The 16,527-nt window shown below is 31.9% G+C and overlaps 1 protein-coding gene across 1 annotated transcript in view; it reads right to left on the bottom strand.

Annotated features, from left to right (window-relative positions):
* Window positions 1-37: 37 nt before the first annotated feature.
* LOC130897552 (BTB/POZ domain-containing protein 8) overlaps window positions 38-16,527 on the bottom strand; it is a 53,143-nt gene continuing 36,653 nt past the window's right edge. Inside the window, exons 4-9 of the mRNA XM_057806474.1 lie at window positions 8,077-8,336; window positions 6,657-6,810; window positions 6,012-6,244; window positions 5,782-5,928; window positions 5,356-5,720; window positions 38-4,545 (exon numbers count right to left, since the gene is read on the bottom strand). Of these exons, the coding sequence (XP_057662457.1) occupies window positions 4,169-4,545; window positions 5,356-5,720; window positions 5,782-5,928; window positions 6,012-6,244; window positions 6,657-6,810; window positions 8,077-8,336 (1,536 nt within the window). The 3' untranslated portion in view covers window positions 38-4,168. The remainder of the gene's footprint in view (window positions 4,546-5,355; window positions 5,721-5,781; window positions 5,929-6,011; window positions 6,245-6,656; window positions 6,811-8,076; window positions 8,337-16,527) is intronic.

Below are 16,527 nucleotides of genomic sequence, written 5' to 3' on the forward strand. Positions count from 1 at the left end.
GATTTTAGTAATTTGTTCAAATTAAATCAAAGACAGCTAAAAATATTCAATTTATTTCACTATACAACAAACAAAACATCAGAGATTCTTCATAAAGAATTCTAATGGAAAAAATACAAATATATTAATCTTGTACAACAAGAAATAATGAGACCTCGATATTGTCTAGTTTAAAACTATGGCTTAAAATAAGATAGAAAAATGAAAGCTTTCCTTTAAAATGAAGAAATCTCATTATTTTTGCTATTCTTACAAAATACCCTGGGAGGGATAGTCATTACCACAGACGTGACTAAATAAATAGCTTTTAAGAACAGCACCTAAGATTTAAAATATGTATTTCACTTATAATACAAACAAAATGTTTTAGAAAATGTCGTATGATAAAAACATGTTAGCGAAGTACATTAGCCTTTTCAATTTATTATAAATTATATGCAATACAAAGGTATAAATTTAAATAATATCTAGAAACCTTCAAGATTTGTAGAAAGCGATTTAGATTTAGCACATAGCCAAAGAAGACGTAAAAACTATGAATTTTTATTATAAGATATTGAATTTAGTAAGTATGTATTACAGGAATGGAACTATTTTAAGAAAAATAGGGAAAATAATACTTTGTTTTAATGATTTGAACTATCTAAAAAACAGAGAACAAATTGAAATTGTGCAACTTCTGTTTTATGAACGATTTCCTTTTATAGAGGGTTAAGCAAGTATTGAAAAAATTAAAGTAGAAGTCAATGCAAGAAAAACCAAAGTCATAAATTCAAAATGACCGATATAAAAAAGAAGTAAATATAAGGATATAAATTTAAAAAAGAGAAACAACATAAAAATATCTTAAGAAGTCTACTGATATGGTGGGCGGATAAATCCAGAAATAACTAATGAATGAATAAAGGAAAAAAAAATACTACCGAATGAACAGTAACATATCTGGACACGAAAATATACGTAATGCAAATGAAACACCCCAGGATAGCAGTAAAAACTAGGCGGGGCAATATAAAAAACGAAAACGTTACCAAAGTACAACTGGAGAATCAGTAACTGAAATAAACAAGAAATAGTTGAATTGGTATGCATTAGAATGAAGATAGATAAAACAACGAGAAAGGTAACACCTTATTAAAACAAAAAAAATAATTAAATAAACGAACTGGAAGCAAGAAGAAAACAGTGAAAAAAAATGGATACTAAAGAGCCCGGAACCTTAACTGATATTGAAAAGAAAAGCGAAATATGTGTGACAAAATATTCATTAGATGGCACCAGCTAACATCTTTTTAAATTCAAATTGCACAATGTAACATACACAAATTCCTACATAGAAAATGTTTATCAAATAAAAAAAAACTTTGGGATCAAACATTAAATAAAAACTAGTATATTATTCAATACACAGATAACCCAAAAAGTGAGTAACTAGACTAGAATGCCAGGGAAATCGGATCGTTGAATGTATTAAATGTGTTAGTCAAAGTCATAAGTTTTACAATATTCCTAATGAGTATACAAACACATTTACAGACTGGAAAATAAATTAGAAAATAATGGTACGGTTACAACCTGTAGCTGGAATTTCCATGAGCTTGAAAGAGTCTAAAGTGAAACTCACTAAAATGAAAAACTGGAATAAAATTCGTACTGAGTTAATGAAACATTAAGTAGTCTTACATATTACTAATGAGGAAGAAATTGTGTGATCAATTCCTAGATATAAGCGTAAAACATTGATGTTATGAAATGAAATGAAAAATAAGAGCATATAAATTTTTGGGCAAATTCAATCAAACTAGAAATAATTAGGAGCTATTGAAAATATATGTAGTGAGATATCCATACATATGAAAAAATAGCAGGATTAAAAAAAATTCTTAGAACTTCATACTAGAAGTGGGTCAGTATGAATTTTTTGATTACACCAGCAAGCACAATTTTCTATGTAGGTTATGTATTAGCAAAAATAATTTTTTAATTAAATCTCTTTTATATATACGAATCTTATTCATAAAGGTATAAATATTAATTTCAAAATTCACATAAATATAACATTTTTATTTACTATGTATTCTAATACTTCACATTCTTACGAATATTATAAAACCAATTCAATTATATACAAAGATAAACCATCAGTTCCATTATATACTATTAGAAAGTGAAGTATATTTCAAGAAAATAGGTTAACTGTGGTTTTCACCGATGGCACTAAGCCTAGATCAATCACAATCGGAAAAGGCATTAATTAAACCAGTGAATATTGAATTTTTCTTAAGTTAAGTTTGTTTATAATCTTCAAATAAGCAACCTTTGTTTTACACGTCCAAAATGTTCGATCATATGCTGTAAACATATTATTGAGATAAATCGACAGAGCATGTTTGGTTTATTTATTTACTAGAACTTTTAGGATTCTTTTGGGATGTATATAAGAAGTTTCTGTAGCGCAGTTTAGTTCAGTTTACAATAAATAATCATAGTGAACAAAACGAATTGGCAAAGTAATCGAAGATCTTAAATAAATTATTTAAGTGATAGTGAATTATAAGTTAGTGTAGTGTAAAATGTTTAAATAAATTAAGAACGTAAGAGACAGTATTTATTAATCAACCCCACGAATAGAAATCGTATAAATAAATAAGAAAAACATTACAATAAGATGAAATAAATAAGTTTAAATGAACGAAAAAGAAGTAATTATGAACTTAAATTATATAAATAAATGAAATTTATAAATTTTACTCAAATTTTTTCCGACTTTTTCATTATTGTCAGATATCTGACTGTCAGACACAAAGACTACATATGTCCTGTCAACTTCTTTTTTAATAATTGAGTCTAAATATTTGGATTCAAAAATTCTTGATTGCAACATGATTTTGGTTTTTTGTACCATAATATCCTTTAGGTCGTAGTGGATATGATACCCTGAATTACAATATATGAAAACAATTTTAAAAAGAAAATGGAAATATAACCTCTAACATAACTTCAATTATATATTTTTGTTTTTTGTATAAAACATAAGTTTTCAATAATCCAATTCAGTCTTTGAGACATTTGTGTAACTGTTTACTTATTTTAATATTTTTGTAATTAGCATGATATTAAAAAAGTTGCATAAATTTCTTTAAAATGGTTGCTTTATCTCAGATTATCCTATATCTTAGAATCAGTACCGACCACATATCAGAATATCAAAATTTTATTTAAAACAAATTAAAATAAGTCAATCAGAAGAAAATACATGTTAATTTTAAAAACGCCTACATTTAATAGCAATTTTTTATAAATATAATTATCATGTTTATTTTCTTATCGAACCAAGATGTTAAGCAACAATCATCAAGAGAAGTGGTTATGATTTTTTTATCATAGATCTATTTTTTTATCCAAGGGAACAAATTCAGACTTGTTCACAAGTTGGTGTGAAATTATTTCATTTCAAATAAGTAAATAATTTCATTACAGTTTCACCATCAAAAGTGAACCAAAAAAAGAACCGTTCAAATGAACCAATAAATGAGATGCTACTGAAATAAAGCATTTGATAAATTGATGTACTAAAAACAAATTTTATATCATAAAATGAAAGTAATTTGTTCAGATGGTGATAAAATTCAGAATTTTTAGTTTGGTGACACACTTTGTAATACTGATTTGTAGAGACTGAAAGAAAATTTATATCTATTATTCACTCATAATTATGTGGACACTTCTCTTGGTAACTGTCTCAAACGAAAATAAATTATACGATGTTTAAAATATCACAAACGATAACATTATTTTCTAAATTGTAAATCCTAACGAGATCAAAATAAAAACAAAAAAAAAGACTAGGAATGTAGAGACTAGTAGGGTAAACTCGGAGAATGTGCAACAGGTTTTTTCGATACTTTAAATAATCTACCTCAACAATAAACTTTTCAAGAAAAAGATTCGTCTCAAAACTACTGGTATATTAAATAAATTTATATCAATTTTATACATTTTTATGACTTAACAAGATTGGAGGTTATTTAAATTTTATTGATATTTGGTCCTTATCAAAAGGACCTTCCACGCTTTCACAATAAAATTTTAAATAGCTTCGACTACAACATTTTTTTTAATATTTATTTTTTACATTCTCAAAGTCTCGCCTAACAGGAATGCTAAATTACAGAACCTTGCCAATAACAGTAGGTTCTTCTTTCAAAAACGTGCTAGACCTCTGCATCGTAGGTGCTTGAACAGGCTTGGCTGCCTGCGTTCCTTTCGTTAACCTTCGCGGCGCATTACTGGCGTCCTTTAAGGGCGAGGGACTGCGTACGTTAGCTTTTATTGGAGACGTAACCCTACTATCTAGTTTTCTTGGCGAACTATTGCGGCTATCGCTTTTTAGTGGGGAGCTGGATCTACTGTCAGGTCTTTTGGTCGTTAGAGACGTTGGGGTGTCTTTTTTACCCATGCTTGAATTTCTGGAAACTGTTGTGGAAGATCTTTTGGACGTGGATGGTTTGGGAGGGGGCACTTGTATTGGAGGTTTGATAGTAACTGTTAACAAAAAAAGTATTCAGTTGATTTATAAATAACTAAAATTATTAATTTGTTCGATTTTATACTTTAATATTAACAGTTTTATTGTGAAATTGCTACTAAAAGAAGCGCGAAATTTCCTACCGGAAACATATCTTTGTTTGTCGATATTTTTCTACCATGCAGTTTGACATAGATCAGCTGTTTTCTTAAATTGCCTAATTCAAATAATTTTATTCTTCTTTTTCCCATAACTTGTCTTTTGCTTCTACGCCTACACAGCTACCTTATATATATATATATAGGAAGGACACATAAAAATGTACTGGAAGGCTGTAAAGTTCTTAAAAGAATATACAAGTGTCACGGATTCGCTATAGAAGCAGCGCGCAGGAATCAAGTAATTGTTGATGGCGAAACTCACAAGAAAGCTGGAAGCGCAAGGAGTACAAATCAGAAGTGGTATGGTGAATTCATAAGGATTGGATTAGAATTAGAGGTGATATGACGTTAAGTTGTATACAATGAAGTACATCCAAGGTATGTCGACGATAAAGGGAATGGACGCAACCTTTCAAGAAAGGGAAACGGCGATTACGCTCACTGAAAGAATATGGAATGCGTAAGTGGGGACGACGTGTCAAGGGGAACTGCAGGTATAAGAACAGAGGTTGACAAATGAAAAAACGTCAAAATTTCAAGCAGAAAATTATGAGCTTTGTTTTTTTTAATTTACTATCTACAAATAGTAGGCAGCTCTAAATTATACTTCATTCACAATGTAAAAAATTCTTCTACGATATTCGATATTTATGAATCCAAACTCACCACTCCTATCTCTGCCTATATTAGCTTTTGGTACAGCTTTGATAGATCCTTTTGTGGATTTGGCAGCACTGGCGGCAGTAGGTTGGGTTAAAGTACTTCTACGGTTTATGGATGGACTCGGAGGGACTTGTGGAGCTTTTGCAGCCAAAAGAAGACTTCGACGTAAAGAAGAACTACCGTTAGTTCCATTTAAACGTACTTGTTGATTAACGCCTGGACTTGAATTACGAGACGAATCTGAGGAACTTAAGGCGGTAGTTTGAACGTTCGGTTTTAGATTGTTGGGTTTCTTGTTACGGAACATCGTCGAACGAGGTAGACGACTAGTCGGTTCAAGGTGAGGAGTTAATTCTTTAATACGAGTCCTAGAAAAAAAAATTAAATCGAAATAATCGCAAAATTCGTTTATGAAATATTCAAATATACCTCAAGGCGGTATCGAGTCTTAACCAGGCGTTGCTTCTTATTAACCTATCCGCTTGACTGACGAGACATTGTTCTAATTGTAGTTTTACTTTATTCAACATATCAGCAAACGGTCTAGTCCATTTTTGATCCAACATTTTACAACATCTAATTATATATATAAATAAAAAAAAAAAACGTTTTAATATCAAATTTTATATTGTGAGCGACCGTTTAAAAAAATCTACTACCTGGCATAACTTCGGCACGCTTGTTCAACTCCCAGATTTCTAGCGGCCGATACCATTTGATCTTCTATCTGACATACACCAAAACCCAAGCCAGTATCTAATCCTAAAACGTATTGTGAACCCAAAACCGCTGAGAAATGCTGACGATGGTACAAATGACAGGCGTCTGTTAACTGCAATACTAGCTGACTGACAGGTTCGGCCCAACGCATCGCCGGTAGAGTTGCAAGAATCTATAATTAAGATACTAGAGTACAAAGGTACAAAATAAAATCATTATTTATTAAAAATTTGATGCAATAAATATTTTCAGTCCTCTTAGTTAGGTAGAATTTTATAATTCACTGGAGTTACTATGAAGGGAATGTCACCACATAATTTGCGATTGAAAATTGGCTCGTTTATAATAGATTACTCAAAAAAAATCATAGGTACCAATCTTGAAGTGGAAAATTTCATGGTGAAGTTGTACTTCCACCCCGGATCCCGATGGTTCCTTCAGATTTAGCCATATAGTTTTTTAGTTGTGACACGTTTTTGGAATATTCTCTAGACGCAAACGTTGTCAGAAATTTAACAAATATTTGAAAAATTTTAAAAATATTTGATAGTTATTTCCGGATTTTGTAATTTAAATTTCCATACCTTATCGCAAGATGATATAGTTTCCAAAACTTTGTCCGCATTCATATGAACAACATGCTGTTGGTAACACTTTTCTCTCACATCCCTTGGCAGACTGGCAAACGCTCTGCTCGGCCATACTCGTACAAAATGTTGAGTTATCCACTGCAAACAACTGAAAAAAATATCCCCAATTATAAATAATGAGTGTTGGAGGCACATTTCACTGACAAAGTCCGCAATACTAAGTAATGAAGACACCTGGTACACATATGGCTTCTGAATGAATGACCTTAACCGGAGCAAGCTTCTGCGAAGGACACCCCAAAATAAGAAAAGTTTTCTCGCTTGGGAAACACGCTACCGAGTTCAATGTCGAAGTAATCGCTGTTGTAATTGACACCATAGAACGACAGTGATCTCAATCTGGTCAGACAGCAGAGCGCCTGATCACTAGCGCAAGAAAAGCAACAACGTGGTTTGGTGTGGATAAAAGTGTTTGCGGAGATGTATGGAGACGCCTCGTATGACACACAAGTCAAGGTGGGCCTTCTGCCTCTTCTACCTCTTCTACCAATCAATTGATCCGCTCTAACAGGCGCAAAATTCGTAAAGATGACTGGCCTCTTAGCCGGACCTGGTCATCTCAGACGACATCTCCTTATTATAGGTTAAAATGTTAAGATAAGGTGGCCGATTAGGAAGAACATCGGCCTTTGGTTGTTTTAAGTAGGGTACGACGATTCTATCACGCACAATCCAACTATGAACAGTACTTGGAGTACTATTAAAATAAAATTTTGACTGTTTCTATCACTTTTATAGTCTATCTAAACAATAATATGAAGATAGTTTAGATCATTAAATTAATGAAGTCAATTTTACACCAAAATTTCATTAAATAAAGTCATCAAATTGAAAATATTGTCCAGTTTATCGTGACATTTCAATTAAAAAAAATCGGAATTGGCTTTGCGAATCCATATCAATTGAAGCTACCTGATGAAGTTTCATTTACAAAGGGATTCACCCAATTATTATTCACCTGGTTACTCATCTTTTAGAGTTTTAGAACTCTTGAAACAACTGGAATGTTACTAAACATCTTACCTATAAAAGTTGATGCTTTTACTGTTTTTTTCTACAAAGTATCGCGATTTAATTCAAATTAAACCCGAAACCGGCGAACGAAGAAACTAGGAAAGTTAAACAAAATCGAGGTCACGACTGAAAGAAATTTTTTTTCGGTATCTACGGCACGGTGCATCGAGAATATGTTCCTGAGGGCTAAACAGTATTTGGGCAGCTTTATAATAGTGTCTTGGGGAGAGTTTTTGACAAAAAGGGCTACCCGCCCCATTTTTCAACCCGAATCAAAACATAAAAAAATATAATTCGAATATATTGTGCTAATGATTTGTTACTTTTTTTTATAATTTACCTTCTATACAAATCATCTAATCCGTAAGCAGCTGATAGCGGTAATACTTCTAAAACTCCCGTGCAACATCCGGCGCAAGGCTTATGAAAATTATGGCAGTGTCTTTGTTTCAAGGCGTGTTCCACAACTTCCTTAAGACCTTCTAATCCTAACATGTCCGCCAAAGAAGCTAGTTCAACTAAACTGATAGAATCCGGAACGTGTGCAGCGCCGCTATAAATGTGACATAGGGCGAAGTACACAGATTCGTAAGAAAAACCCTGAAACGAATATAAGCGATAAACTGTCTCTTCTTCATTTCTGAAATCGAAAACTTTTCATTCTGATTCGTCAAACTATACAAATGTATATTTCTATGTACTGATTTGTCTTAATATACAATTTTTAAATGATACCAATCGTTTAAGGATAAATGTAAGTAAAAGTTTTGTAATTAACTTCATTCAACTTTCACGTACGTATATCTATATATGATAAATTAATCTTTCTAAGCTATATCGTATACTTTTCGGGCGAAAACATTTATTACTTTTACAACGATCCAACCAACTTTGGAAATTAACTTTCTTAATTATTGTTATTGAAGGAATAAATTTGAAACGGCCACCGACAAATATTAAATACTAAATATAAATGTAAATTTTTCTAGATGTCATTTTAGAAAGTTGTGTATACCAATCATAGTAAATTTACTTACGTTTAGTTACATTTATGAGCTTTATATGGTTATCAAAATTGAAAGTTTTTTTTTGTTATTCATTACCAGTGGCGGCGCCGGGCATGTGCGAGCTGTGCGATCGCACAGGGCTATCAATCTGTCAGTATTTTTCAGAAAGCTGTGAAGGTTTTATCTAATATTTCCCCTATTCTGAGGTTATTTCAAAATTATACTTAAAAATAAATATTTTCTACGCGGTTTTAATGTTTTAAAGTCTGGGGCCCCGCAAGTTTTGAAGTATGAAATCAAACTTTTTAAATCGCGAAACTGCTATTTTCCAGGGAAGCCACCCCCCCTAACTCACCTCGCACGGGGCGCCGCCACTGTTCATTACACTGGCCTACACGAAATAATGGTTTTTAGAACCTGTTTTATTTGCAGATAGTAAATTTTATGAGGTGTCATTAAATTGGTCTGTACTTATGAGCAGAAAGTTTTCATAGAATGGGTCATTTATTCTCTTTATTTAGTTTACATTTGAGTTTCAAAGTGAATGCTCGGTGTAGTTTAGAAAACGACAAAAGTAAAAATATTATAAGTCATAAGCGTCGCAGTTGCGAAAGTTTTGTCATATTTGTGGAGAATTTATGATGAAATAAAAAGTCTCAACATTTTTTTAAAATGCGAAAAAAGGTTATTTCGTCTATATCGGTGTTATAGTCGACAAACTCGTCATGAGTAGTATAGGATTTTTCGGAAACTATTATTGGGTTAACACGATACGGATCTGAAACTAACCCAGAAGTAAATGAGATCGGCTAATGGATTGTTTCATGTGTCTATGGTTTTTGAATTTTGAATCTTATTTATTCCCTTTGAATAGCTGTTTACTATTAATTCTTATGATCAGCGTCATTGATAGGGTACTGAAGTTTGCGGTTTTTATACTCTTCCGCATTTCATCATAAAATAGCTGATTAGTATTAAATTTTAGGGCTAAATCGTTGATAACTGCTCAAAAACAACTATTAAACATCTGTATTCTATTATACAACTAATATCATTGAAGAATTAACGCTCAAAAAAGTAATAAATATCAAAAGTTCTTACAGACCATGTTTCAAGTTTGTAATTTTCACTGAAAACTGTCATTTAAATTTCGTTCTGGGTTAGAATCCGCAATCAGCTGATTTCTGATCTACCTGAACCCGGGTTACAGTTTCTGACACTTTTAAAAGTTGTCGAACCGAAGCTAATAAAGTTGTACTGGTCATGTAAGTGCAAAATTTTAAATAAAACGACGATTCTAGTCATTTAAAATTTTTTAACACTGCACATTCAAATAAGACGGACGGAAGACTGAACTGAACGATCATATGATATCTCGTCCGACAGGAGCGCCATTCTACCGTCTACAAGCGGAAGTAAAGATGTAATTATACGAGGTTAATAATTCGAAATTATTATTTGCCGTTCTTTAAAGGAGAAAACAACTACTGGCTAATAAAGAGACGAATGTTGAATTGCATCCCCTATGAAGAACGTGATGTCCATGCAGGTAAAAATTTTATTTGCACAAAATGCCCGGAAGTGATGAAATTAATGTCAATGTCAATACTGATATGCACAAACTTGGGTAAATAAAAAAAGGTGAAATACTAGAAGAATGGCAGATAAGACGAATAGTAACTATCGAATCGAATTCGCAACAAGGATAATCCTATACTAAACTAATTATTTGATATATCAATCCTCAAAAGAATGTTTACTAAAGTACTGAAAAATATTCCGCCGCTACGATCACGCGGTAAGTAAGTAATACAATGGACTACCGAAAATTGGTGACTCGTTACAACAAAATTTTAAAAAAATGTATAGTAGACTTTTAGAATAGCTCAGACTTATTAGCGTCTGAGTAAAGTTAAACTTATGGACTTTTTAGGATGACTAAATCTTTCATTTGAGAAAGTTAAAAATACGCTTTGTAATATGATAAACCATTGAGTCACAGGAACGTTATTTTTGGATTATTTTAGAGAATAGGATATTTTCTACCGCATTTATTTTGCGCTAACCGTATTAAATGCTTCTCAGATTCGCAAATAAGTCAAGAAAATGGGTCTTGCAATACGAATTTTAGGTTAATTCCTGAATTTTAAATATAAGTTACTTTCAAGAGTACGAAATAGATCGTTAAAAATTACGTTTGCGACATTTTGGAAAATTGGAATGAACAAATTCATCATCAAAAATTTCACCCAAAAATGGTCTTTCTGATGATGATTACAGTTAAAAAATTATGGATCGCTGAAAATACGATTTTTCAAAAAGAATTTTCACACATAAATAAAGTTGTTAAATCTGCATTTTAACCACTTTGCTCAATGGCTCCCATTTTATTTCGTTGTAAAGCAATTGAACAAATGATTTGGGTTCCAAAAATGAGCCTAAACAAAAAAAAATCAGCCCAGATGCTCGCCGTTTTCTTTAATTACCATGATGTGGTTCACCATGAAATCCAGAAGAATACTTGCCCGTTATGAAGCGTTTAACTGAAGCAATTAATAATAAAGGCTCAAATTGTACTTAGACAATCCATGGATAGCCACCAGGATAAAACCCCGTAATATTCCAGCATGATTATAACTAATTTTTTTGGCAAATACGCAACGAGAGTCACCGATTTAGTTCCTTGTGATTTTGACATTGAGAGTAATTAGATCGATGTACTGCAGGCAAAATCGTATTTTGAAGGGGATAATAGATTGAACTCCCACCAATCCAACATTTAGTTCGGATCTTGACCCGTCTGATTACTATTTATTCAGATCCAAAGAGCTTGAGTTAAAACCATATAAAACGATAGGCTATACTTCGAACAGACAAGTTTTTGAGTGATTAATTCACAAACAAAAGTAAAAACATAAACTGAGCAATATTATTAATGAATTATTTGTTCATAATATTTTCGAACGTCTGCAGTAGTAATTATTTACACTATTATATTTTACGAGCGTGAATTCAACGAATAACAAACAATCAAACATTTGTTAAACAATGAAGTTTATTTTAGACAAATATTATTGACGTTATAAATCAAATTTGTCTACATTGTTACCTTAATTAGTTTTTATTTACCAAATTTTATCTGTATATTCTCCATAGTAATTTTCTGTTTACATTTTAAACGGAATAAACTTTATGGGCGATTATTAATCAAAATAAAAGTGGCGGGAACTTTCATTTTTTAGGTTATACATATGTATTTTTATTATAGTACAGTGAACAACGGTTTTTATCTCAGATTTCCACCAGATTTGCTTGAAAAACATACCATGAAAAGCAAAGTTCACCCTGTGCTCATATATGTTTTTACTCTGGGGGTGAATGCCAGTTTTTTCGAAAAATCATTACTTTTTGACTTATTCGTGGTTGAAATTTTGTTACAAATGAGAATTTTTATGTTTTTAATGTTTTTTTTGTTATATATACAAACCGAGTTATGATTAATTAATGTTGGAACTCGAAGATTTTGAAAATTGAATAAGTCGAAAACGGTAAATTTTACGAGAAAAATGTATTCAATCTTTTTTAAAGAACGTTAAAAAACAATTCAAATGAGTTTTTATAAGACTTTGTAATATATAAAATAAGGGAGTTATGACGAAAATAAGATAAAATCCCTTCGTTTCATAGAAATAAACCCTTTACTATTATTGACAACCCAGTTGAAATGTTATAAATCTGCAAATCACTTAAATTTTTATATTTTAGCAATTTTTATTGTTTCACTCGTGATATATCACGATTATTTACACTGAATTTTCCAATATTATCACTTTTTTAACTTATGCAACACGATCGAAGTTTTTTTTAATACATATCAATTTACAAATTATTGTTTGAGACTATTATTTTTAATATGGACCGTCAGATGTCGTTTTCGCCACGCACCCAGTCGATAGGTGATCGATTGATTGAATAACCATAATAAAAGACATGCAACTTTATCATCATTTATACTTAACGAAGTTCTTGAAATTGATCTTTTTTTTATTGTTTACTTCCCTCGTTCACACCCATTATATCAATCAACACGTGCCGGAGAGAAATAATCTAATATTGTTCAAAATTGTCCGAATATCAATTACTCCTCGTAATTGTTCTTTATGATTTATCGACAAACAATTGACGATTCAATAAATTGGAAACAACGACTTTCGTATCCTCTCATTGACTTGCAATATTGCTAATTAATTAATTATCATATTCCCATTACTTTATTGACGCGATGACGATATATATAAACTAAGAATTATAATTGTTAATAACTACAAACATACTTTCCCGTTTTAAGATCTTGTTTATATAAATGGGTCAAAGAGAAATCGATTCAAAAACGGATTAAATGTTGAGATCGAAAATAATTATGTTTAATGGCGGCGACTACTACATCACTCAATAAGTCGTGTGACTGACACATAGATGGCGCTGCTATCACCAAATCCATATGACGTTTATCAAGTACCAACTTAAGTGTAAAATTTCATGACGTTTCGATCAGTCAGTAACAAGTGACAGTCGTTTAAGTGAAACTACTCTAGTTATTTTCAAAACAATGTCGTGTTAATTTAACATTGGTTTTTGATTAAAAAAACAATACTGTACAAGCTCAGCAATGGCTCTAGAAGTGTTATCCGGACTCTGCTCTATCGAAAAGAATTACTGGTACTGGTTTACTGAATTTAAACTTTGTCGTACACACACCGACGATGGTGAACGTTGTGGTCGTTCAATTGAGGTTATATCTAAGCGTAAATTAAAATTGCTTGAGATAGATGAGTCCGTGAAGACATCAGGAGGCAGTGTGTTTACAATTATGCATGCACATTCGACCAGAAAGTTTCTTTGAAAGTATATGCCGCGTCGATAAAAAACAACAACGTTTTGATGATTCGGAACAGCGTTTGGAGGTGTTGACACGTAATAAATCAGAATCCATCACTTTACTTCGACATCAAAACGATCATCAGTGGACTGAGTGGAGACTGCAGCCGGTTAACCGCGTCCAAAGGCACAACAGACATAAGGAGGTTTTAAAAGAAACTTGGAATTCCCAGAAGAAGGTAACTTAGAACACCCTGGATAGGGTATGGGTGAAATATCGGGAAATTCTGTACCTGTATTAAGTATTTCTTTCCAGTTCGACCAATTAGGGCAATTTAGACAATTTACAAAAATATGTTCCCCCATCGAAATCGTCTTGTCATGAATTGGTATCATTTTATATGGATGCATTTTGTTTTTCTTCTTCGAAAACTTGATGGCTGGCTTGATAAGAATTTTGTGGGTTTTCATATTATCCCCTACTACATTGGTAGCTACTTTTGCACATATCACAATTAGGTCGAAAAAAATACATTATCAATAAATCAAGACCGTTCATTCACGAGAATATATACCTAGATAGGAGATATTAAGAATTAAGAAATATGTAAACACACCCATCTGCAAAATCTCTCGTTCATAAGATTTCACTTATCGACTGTTACCTACAACTAAGCTTTCCATTATTGATTGCATACCTAACCCAGAATCAGAAATAATTCTACTGTATTTCTAAAAATAAGAACTGAAACATAAATATTATGTCTAAAGGTGATTTATTTCATTATATAAAAATAATCAATCAACTGCAACTACGAAACTAATAAATATTCCGTAAATTTAAATCAGTTTCTCTAAATTGAACTATAGAAACCGCATTTTCCGTAAAACGTATTTATTTTAAGAACAAGTCTGTAACAACAGACCACCATTAATTTTCAGTAATATAATTAGAACATGATCTAATTTGTATAAAAGACTACACATTTACTATTTTTTTTTTTTTCAAAATACTGATATAAGTAACCAGATTATTTAATCAAATTATATATGGTTTCGTTTATTAGATCATGATCATTAGATCAGAAACTAAAAAAGTAATATCATAGGTTCGTTCCAACCTATCAAAAAACCGTTCTTGGTACGGTTACGATTCTGCGCAATAGACGGTTTATCGATACTTGAAAGTACTGTGCACAGCTGGAGATTGCACAGAAAATATCCTTTGAACGCTTCCAAACTAGCAGTTGGAACAAACCTCATGTTTAACTTCGTTTTGAACACTCAAATTTGACATGCCTCGCGCATGACGTCACGCTGGAATCAGAATGTTTTCTTGTCCATTAAGATTAGGTTGGACTTGTTCGTATTTACTGGGTTTTAGTGTGTTTTTGATATTATTTTGTGTTCAGTGGCTATTAGAGAATTGACCTTTTTGTTATTATTTTCTTTTCAAATATTTCTATTATGAGATTATAATGCTGTCGGTAAAGGCGAGAGGATAAAGTTAATTTAAAATATGACATTCATTGGGATCTTAGAAAATGAAATGGTTTCAAGTGTAGGTCTGTTAATTTCAATCAAATATCTCAATTAATTTTTCCTTTCTTCTGATTTATCTTCTTTAATTGATAAAAATTACGACACTTCAGTTGTTTCGTCGTTGATGTAAGTATTTTATTCTGTTGGAGATACAATATTTGACCACGATTGGCCTTGATACCTGGTAATCAAACCGAATCTATGTTTTTGCTACGACATAGTGAATTAAACACCTTTTTGTAACTGTGGAATGAAGGCCAAGTGCTGTATGGGTTGATTCTGCATAATGGACTAGGATTAGTATTAACAAACTCGAGAAGTATATTTTATACCGCCCAAGATCCGTTTCACATAGGTACTACGTCATCAGCGCCGATTGTGTAGGAGAGCGGCCGGTCTGTTTGACAAAATGCTATTAGCTAGAGTGACTTGTAGCTATTTTGACGACAAAGAGTTGATTTTCTGATAAAAATGGTTGTTTCGTTGGTCTTCAGACGACTTGCCTTTGCAAAGGCCACTTACATTGGTAAAAATAACTATTTTAAGACTATTAAAATCCGCGGTATGTACCAGATGAACAGACAGATCGATAGAATGACATATTCACGGGGCAAAACAAGAAGTGTTTATATGCACGGAACCTCTTGATTTTGAGATACCAACTGTTAAAGTTTAAACAAATATATTACATTTAATTTGGAGTAAATACGATTTTATTGGACTTATGGTGTATAAATTACTAACTAACTAACAAAAGGTGTTAACCAACTTACATAAGAAATGTCATTTTATTTTTCACTTAAAAGAAATACTTTAAAAGTCAAATTTGCACCAGGTTTAACGTGAATTTTGAAAATTATTAGTTTTAAAAAACTTGTGGCACCTTTTTTTTGAATTAACAATATTCAGGGTGGATCCCGTAAGGACGACACGCCAATGCAAAAAAAAAATCAAATCACAAGTAACACCTTAAAACTACTACATTATTATTACAATAATATGTATTGTAAATTTTAAGTTTGGAATTTGCTATTGAAAGAATGAAAGTACCTATTTATTACAACAAAACCGATTACTTGTACTTGATAAAACACTACGCGATAGGATGGTAAAACAACGCGGCATGGATCCTGCTGTAGTTTGACGGGCGAAATTCGATCGGCGCTGGTGACGTAAGCAAACGATTGATACGTTGCAAGCAAAATAAAATAAAATTAACCCTTTTTTCTTTACTGATTCGGTCCTTTGAGATCGTAAGGCGATTGCGAGAGCTAATATCTAATATATTTTGTCAATTTGATCAAATTAAACGTTTTTAATTGAATTATAACCTCGCAATTAACAACCCAGTCCGCTCCTGTTCA

This window comes from Diorhabda carinulata, chromosome 8 (assembly GCF_026250575.1).
Source record: "Diorhabda carinulata isolate Delta chromosome 8, icDioCari1.1, whole genome shotgun sequence".
Taxonomy (NCBI): Eukaryota; Metazoa; Arthropoda; class Insecta; order Coleoptera; family Chrysomelidae; genus Diorhabda; species Diorhabda carinulata.